Genomic DNA, 8,642 nt, shown 5'->3' on the forward strand with positions numbered 1-8,642 from the left:
AGATGGCGAATTAGGCCAGGACATACATCAGCCTTAAGGAATTCACGGAGACTATAGAAAAAACTAAGATGGAATTAGAGACAGCAGAAGAGTCCCTCGACGCACGTACAAGGAAATTCCAAGAAGACCTAACAAAAACCTATAATCAAACCTGTGAAGCAATTGAAGAAACTAAACGCGAGTTCCAGGCTCGGTTGAAAGTAGTACAGACGAGGACCGGGCAGGGAAACACATCAACGGTCGATGAGGGCACAGCTCAGACACCGACATTCAACGGAAATGCATCGTGGAGCGTGTTCCGACGACAGTTCGATATCGTAGCAGAGCGCAACTATTCGTCGGACCGGGAGAAATCGACATACCTAATCACCGCTCTGAAGGGCCGAGCGGCAGACGTGCTACCCGGCATTCTGACAAATACGTCTTAATACCCTTCAGACAATAGAAGACCATTTTGGTGACCAACATTTTGCCGCTGCTTACCGCTGCCTATTAACAACAAGGACACAGAAAAATCGCCAGGTAGTGATCAGATTCCAGCAGAACTTATTCAAGCAGGAGGAGAAATATTACAGTCTAAGATCCACAATCAAATTACTTCTATTTGGCATAAGGAAAAAATGCCTGATTAGTGAAAGGAGTCTATTATTGTACCAGTGCACAAGAAGGGTGATAAAACTGACTGTAGTAATGACTTCACCCGAAGTGGGGGCAAACACAGGCACCTAACCTAAGCTCAAAAGTATAAGACGTAATAACAGCAGCCAGGCCACACCTAATCAATGGAGAATTTCAGGAATTGGAGGAACTCATGGCCAAGTACGCAGACATCTTTGCAAAAGACAACGAAGATTATAGAAGGACAAACCAATTATATCACTGCATAGATACAGGAGACGCCCAACCAATTCGACAGCCACCAAGGAGAAAACCCCTGGCAAAACAAGCAGAAGTGGGATAAATGCTTGACAACATGCGACGACAGGGTGTTATAGAAGAATCGGACATAGCAATTCCTAGACAGCGAAGCCTAGAAAATTGTTGCTCCAGAAATGAAAGTCTAATAGTGGTGTTTCCACTGTTACAAATGAATTGTTTGAGGCAGACACGTATTCCCATGTTCATTGCGTAGCAGCGGGAGAAATTAACCCCTCAACAAGGTATTCCCCATTCAGTCTGAGGGAAAGTTATAACAGGCCAATGTCAACAACAGACTAGTTCAGTTTGTATTGGACTTTAGTAGGAAAGAGTTCTTATCTGACTAGAACAGAAGAGTTCTTATCTGACTAGAGCAGAAGTGTTGTAACATTGGAGAAGAAACATCTAAATGACGTTACAAGTGGAGAAAAACCATAAGTGTGAGTGTAAAAGTGGCTCTCCACTGAAGGTATTTGTTCAACTCTGAGAACCCACACAATTTCTTATTGCATTGCCTAGCAATCACAAGACAATATCTACACTTAGATTCACCTGCTGAAATTCAGTGACTTCGTAGGTTATAATTACTGAGAGCCAAACAGATGTTACACCTAATACCTCAAACAAAGGTACTCTCCTGTTCTCCACCAGAAATCTTAAAACTCGTAACTGCAGTTTCTCAGCTTAGCTAATTCCATGGAGCAGTCCTTCTTGAGAAGCTACTGGACCCTCCATTTGTCAAAATATTTCCCACATTGTATAGACCTGAAGGTCATTACCACACTCACAAAGTGGCCATTGCTGGACCTTATTCTGGACCAAATTAATGCAGTCCATATTCTGACACTCTCTTTCTTAAAGACTAATTTTATATTATCCGCCAGTCTACATGTAGATATCCTAAGTTGCCTCTTCCGTTTTTGTTACCAACCAAAATTGTATATTCAACCCTTTCCCATGTAAGCTTATAAGCACTGCCCGTGTTATCATCCTTGATTCTATCGCACTAATAATATTTTTCCAGGAGTACAAATTACGAAACTTCTCATTATGCAACTTTTTCAGACTTCGTGATATTTCCTCTTTCTCAGGTCCATATATTTTCCTCAGCACCCATTTCCCCATTCTCAGATATTAAATTTAATTGGACAAAATAGAACCTCCAGTCCTGTTCTTTGGCTGCAGTGGAAAAAAGGCAGCTTCATTCATGAGGATACCATTAGTATTTAATGGAATATACTAGTTCTTTGAAGTCCCTATCTAATATCTTAATCAAGGATCTAGTGCTTGGCAGAGTCAAAATATTCTGAATTTATGCAAAGTCAACACATGTATGATCACATGAGAGTGCACTGCCATGCTGTCAACCTTCAGATAACAATATTTCCAGTTCTCTTCAGTACTGCATACCAGTATTGGTTGAGCTAGTTAGTTGTGGGATTTCTTGTCTGATACAATGGTGCAGAAAAGAAGATAATGCTGGAATTGATCATAGAAAAATGACCTGTAAAGATGTAACTGGAAGACTATATTGGCTTGTGAGTCAATGGCAGGGTCTGTAGTGACAGCTGGATGGATGATGTTCCAAGGAATTAGTCATATGACAGCAGTATGACTTTTTTACATATTATAGCATACCAGAAAATGTATTGTTAACATTTATTATTTACTTAAAGGACACAAATCCACTGTACAAATCACCAGTGTCAGTTTACAATAACCCAACTCATGATGAATTTTCATAACACTTTCTGAAGTGAGAAGACAGGTAAGTGTCAGTCTGCTATATGTTATCACAGCGAGAACTTAGCATAAATATGAGTAGATTCCTCCTGTTCCATCAAGTTCCTTGACTTGGTGCACCTGAACAGTGATTCATTTTCAGTAGCCTCTAAAATAATAATCTTAATCTTTAACACATGTAGTTCTGTCTAACTCAATGTTTATATCCTCTGATTAGAACTGTAAATAATTCTATGAATATATTAGTGTGAGAGGAACTTACTTTAATGATTTGTAAGGGAGGATTAACTTTTTCCCTTGTCATTTACAGAGTATCAGCATTCTAAGACAATTTTTGCCAATGTTGTGGTTGAATGGTCAGCACTCCTGCATGTTATCTGGAAGGTTGCATGTTCAAATCTTGACCTGAGGTTTATCAAATTCGTTATTCACAAATAATACCATTATTCAGAGCTATATACTTGAAACAGATAAAAGTGTCTTTAAATAAATGAAGAATATACAACCACTTTTCTCAAGGTTCGTGTAGCTCAGAATATTATTATGATGAATACTGACTAGATAATGTGGCTGAATATAAACAGAACTTTTCTGGGTATCATAATTTTGAGGAATTCCATAATTTGTACTTTTCACTGAATATTATTAGGGGGATGAGTTCGGTAGAGTAGGTAGTATGTGTTCATACAGTGCACACAAACCGTACTAATACACATACACACACAGAGAGGTGTACATGATCATGCATGCATGTGCACTTACACAAAATGGAAAACATACAAAAAACTTAATCAGAAAACTTTAAATGAAGAAATAACTTGGGAGAGAATAACATTACAGATAGACTTGAAAGGATTCTGACGATGCTGTATACTGTACTTCTTTTGTCTTGTTTTGGACTTCATCCATCATCTGGTATGTAAAAGATATACCAGACACTGGATGAAGTCCAAAACAAGCCAAAAGAAGTACAATAACATTACATTGGATTTTAAAGAAATATGATATAAGGATGTTTGGCCATGCCATATCTAAGGAAATTAGATGCCAGCTTCTCATTACAGAGGTCTCAGTTCAATCCCAAGTGACTTCATATGAGATCCATGTTGCATGAAATGACACTGGAGCAGATACTTTTCCATATTTCTAAAGTATTTCTCAGGTAATTGTCATTCCACTACTGTTCTATACTCATCTATCACCATCCCACAAGCTGTGCAATAGCACTGACCAGACACCAAATTATTACATCTTCATTAAGATGAATTTCATTTATGGCTTATTACAAAGTAAGGAAGTTAACATTTTTTTTAAGGATGTAAGATTGTGTACTGGGTTCATGTGATGCAGGATATTGATCCCTTGAGAACATGTATTAATAAAAATTTTTGATTTCCATAATTTCCTGACCAGCTAACTGACTACTGCTTCTCAAAAGTTTTCTGTTTCATGGAGCTTGATGGAATCAGGTATCTTTGGATTTAATGTTCTGTTCGTTTGCTTTTGTTTCCCTCCTTTCTGTCTGTGCAAGAATACATTCTGACGCTAAATAGTCTAGGCAGTTATTAAACCATTATTGAACAAATCAAGGAACCAAGAAACAACTTTTTGTTGTGTTACTTCCTTCACTGTGTAAATTTGTTCTATGTTCTTACAGAGACTGCTGCTGTATTACCTTATTTTGCTAAGAAACACTGTTCATCAGAATAATGTCTTCATAACACCACCTCTATCTGTTTAAGTTGTAAATTATCATGATTTCTTTATGAAGAAACTGAAGATATCTAGTAGAGAATAGATCATCAATCTCGGAAAGAACTCAATATACATATATGTAATTTGAATATAAAATAAAGTTTATGTTTTAATAAATACTAAAAGAGAAAAATGTAATATTGAAACCCCTTGAGAACACGGTTTTGGAATCACTACAATATAAGATGATGATATCATTACCACTACATAATTGAAACGAAAATTATGCTTTGTCACAATTAGAATTCTTATTTATTAAGTTAACAACGAGTGAATCGGTTAGTGAAGATAAGGAGTTGCCCACTTCAAACCACAACCAGGAAAAACTACCCTGAACAGTCTTTTTGCTCAGTTCATCCATAGAACTGCTGAAATAATACCTCAAATTTTGTCATGACCATTTCCATTCCACATCTATTCCAATTTATTATTCACTTTTCATCCTACCATTCAATTCTGTATAGTCTGAACTACTCACTGTTTCATTAAATAAAACGTAAATAATAGAATAATCTCATGGCTGATAAATTGAAATGTAATATATGAATTTAGAGCTTCTCACAGCATTGAGCATTAAAATTAAAGTCTACTTGGTTACCTTGAACATGAAGGCAGCAGTTTCTTCTTGAATATTGGTACCTATATGCCAAGTTACATGGTATTGTAACAGATTTGATCAACACATTGCCAGGCAACAGCTCTGTAAATAGAGTCCAGCACACAAAAATAGATGAAGCTTTGTTTTCTATGCTGTCCAAGCTGAGCAGAGGTGGAACAGCGGGGTTATGCAACCCGCTTCTAGGCACCAGCTTGGTAAACACATTTCCGCATATCGGACCATGCTATGAAAGCTGTGATGTCATCGGCAATAGAGACGGTGTTTTCTGTGGGGTCTGTGCAGAGCGCTTATAAGAGAATGGAATGACAGAATTCATTCATGGGCACCAACTGCTTTTCATGGTGCTGTAGGCCTTAAATTTCACCCATTCGAAAAAGCCAACGCAATTGCTGATTGTTTGGGAATTCAGTTCACGCCGCACGATCTGTGCGACGATAACCATGAACAGCGGGTGGAGGCTAGAGTTCAAGCTCTGCTCGAAACCATAGACGACAAACCCCCTCAAAGGGTCACACCAAATGAATGCCTGAGGTAACTTCCGAGGCGACCATTGGTTCACCTAGTTAGTTAGTTATTGGAGAGGGTGGGTTTCCCCATGCACTTAGGCCAGTACTGGTCCATTGTGCTTCCCTCTATGATATTCTACCAGTCTCTATACCCTACCGATATTTACTATTTGTAAATAGTGCAAGATATCTAGGTGTAATCTTTGAAAAGAGAGTTACAATGGAGATTGAACATAGAAATGATCGAAGCCAAGGCCATCAGAACATTCATTAGTGTATGTTCCCTATTCAAAAGTGAGCGATTGAGCGCTAACATTAAATTGACCATCCACAAAGCTCTTGTTAGATCCGTAATGACTTATGCTAGTCCCGCCTGCCTGGGAGTTTGGCAGAAAATCCCGTACGTATATGATTATATAACAAATTATGCAGGCAACAAGCAGAAGTCATACAAAATCATGATAGTGACAATGTTCGCAACATCGGACAAGGCGAAGCCAGACACAGAAAGTTTAAGAGGCTTAAATTTGGCGGCGGTCAGGCATACGGCCGTTCAAGTGACTAGACTGCCGTGTTAGCGAATACTACTAGAAATAGGGCATAGTCTGCTGTACTGATCCTGGACTGACAGAGAGGCCTTGTATATATTGTACATGGAAGCAGCAATTAAGATTATAATTGGAAACACCTGTACATACTGACAAGAGACTGAAAACTACCGACTATGACTGCCAAATGACAGACCCCACCTCTCGTCAGAGAGAGCGCCCCTATTTGACAAGACAGTAACTTTCATATAAGAAGAATCATCTGGAATGAGCCCCAGCCGGGGCTCGACACCAAGACGACCAAGACAGACTGACCGACCGTCAGTCGCAATGTGACTTTGACTTTGACTTGAGGCTAGCCATCACTCAAATCAGTCGCATTTGTTGCCAATACACTGCATGTATAGTGATGACACACCGAGCGGTTTTTCCCGATTCTGCGTACGACTCGGCCGTCGAGTTGGCGTGTAGTTCTATTGCATCAGATGGGATAAAACAGACACTGCATGGCTCGCCGACAGGCGGCAGAATTGCCGACTCGGCATGTCGTCTGCTGGTGGTGTACCGAGCGGTTTAAAGACTTCGTGCACTCTCATGCTCCATAGATTTAATACATTCTCAGCAGTTTCTGACGCGGCGAATGAACAATGGTAAGCATTCCTGTATTAGATTTCATATAAATTAAAATATATATGTGTAATGGAATGAATTTCCTTTCAAATTCAATAATACGTATGGAAAAATTACTGAAATATAGAGTACAGTGGAACCTCGCTTAACGAGCATAATTCGTTCCAGAATCTTACTCGTAATGCGAAACGCTCGTTAAACTAAACAGTTTTTCCCATATAAATTAATGCAAAATACAATAATGCGTTCCACGCAGAAAAAAATCTTATGTATAACGTTTATTCACAGAAAATTATATATACATTGTTAAGGAGCGTGAATCATCTTCATCTTCTCTTCTGTGCGGAATGAACCAACCTGGAATGCGAATTCGATTTGCAGAAAAAAATTCGAAATAATTAGTTTATTATTTATGATACATATCTAATTCTTTTTTACTAGAAAGCTGTCTAGAGACATTTGTTTTTGCCGACGCTTCAAAATTTGGTGAAAATGCGACACAGCATTATCATTAAATAAATTTGTAGCGCTCATAGCCACTGCCTTATTAGGGTGATGCTTCCCAATGTACGATGCAACAGTTTCCCATGCTTTCAGCATTTCTCTTATTGCGCCAGAAGATTATTGCTTTGCTGTTACCTCCTCCTCCTCCTCCTCTGACAAACTCTCCTCCACAACTTCTTGCTGTGAAACACAATGCAACTCCAAATCATACAAATCGTTGATGTAGACCGACTGTATGTGCGTGCTAGATCAGCCACGCTCACACCTCGTTCTCGCTTTTCAATGATTTTACGTTTCATTTCTACGGTTATTTTTATTCTCTTATGGCTGTCTTTTTGCTGCTTTTTCTTCAGGGACATTTTTGCAAGGGTTATTAAACTTTGAACAAAAAAAATCACAAATAGTATGTCTGAACACAAGTTTGGAAAAATGTGTGATCACAAGCGACACTAAGATGCTAGCGGAACGACTGCTAAACACAGACTGATGTAGCAAGCGCACAATCCGGGACTTCCCCTCTCGTCACTCGTTATGCGAAACGTCGCTCGTTAAGCGAGTCATTTTGTTATAATTTGTTTTGCTCGTTATGAGAGGTGCTCGTTAAGCGAGGTTCCACTGTATTAAAATAAAACCAAATAAGTAGCCTTCGGGAATAAGAACAATTTATTATTAAATATTTAACATTGTTTACATACAATACGAAAAGCTTACAAACATTTACTCACAGTTTTCTAATTCATTCCACTTTTTCTTGACAGAATGATGGAGAATAGGATTGACATCCACGCCCGACCAGCAATATGGGATATGACGCATGGCGATCATATGGACAAAACAAAAAAGAAAATCCCTTGGGAAGAAACTGAATAAATTTGAGGAACAGGACACGCCGTTAGAAGAGAACAAGGCAGTGTAACCGATCTGCCTACCCCAGCTCGATTTAATTTAGTAGAATGTTTGGATCCGGGTAAATCAACCTGTTCGTTTAGGTTTACATATAACCTACAGTAAATGGACGAGAGGTGCGTAGGCTATTTCTTGCCCTCAAGAAGGAGTTTTAGCCCAAACTCTCCAATGAAAAAGACAATAGAAAAACGACTGGTCAAGGCAGAGGCGAAACGAAAGAGGAAGACCCCCCCCCGGCAGCTTGGTTCTTTAGAAAGTCACACAAAATTTTTACTTGTCTGAATCCTTGGCGAACACAATAAGTGACAGTTTTGAACCAATAACTCAAAAGATGGGTGGTCTTCAAACCCCAAGCCAAGCGTAACATTTGTCAAACTACTGACAGATTTTACGTTAAGTTTTAGCTCCTAAATTCCCTGTAATACGTAAACGGATTGGGGGAATACTTAATTAGTGTACTCCCATTTTTTTAAAATGACCAATCCTCGCAATTTCTGGAGTTGACTTGTGGAC

At 38.8% G+C, this 8,642-nt stretch overlaps 1 protein-coding gene across 1 annotated transcript in view; it reads left to right on the plus strand.

The window, feature by feature from the left end:
• LOC111874679 (integrin beta-PS) overlaps positions 1-5,594 on the plus strand; it is a 47,735-nt gene extending 42,141 nt beyond the window's left edge. Inside the window, exon 15 of the mRNA XM_033755558.1 lies at positions 4,319-5,594. Within this exon, the coding sequence (XP_033611449.1) occupies positions 4,319-4,402 (84 nt within the window). The 3' untranslated portion in view covers positions 4,403-5,594. The remainder of the gene's footprint in view (positions 1-4,318) is intronic.
• The last annotated feature ends 3,048 nt before the right edge of the window (positions 5,595-8,642 follow it).

Source organism: Cryptotermes secundus, unplaced genomic scaffold, assembly GCF_002891405.2.
Source record: "Cryptotermes secundus unplaced genomic scaffold, Csec_1.0 scaffold56, whole genome shotgun sequence".
Classification (NCBI taxonomy): Eukaryota; Metazoa; Arthropoda; class Insecta; order Blattodea; family Kalotermitidae; genus Cryptotermes; species Cryptotermes secundus.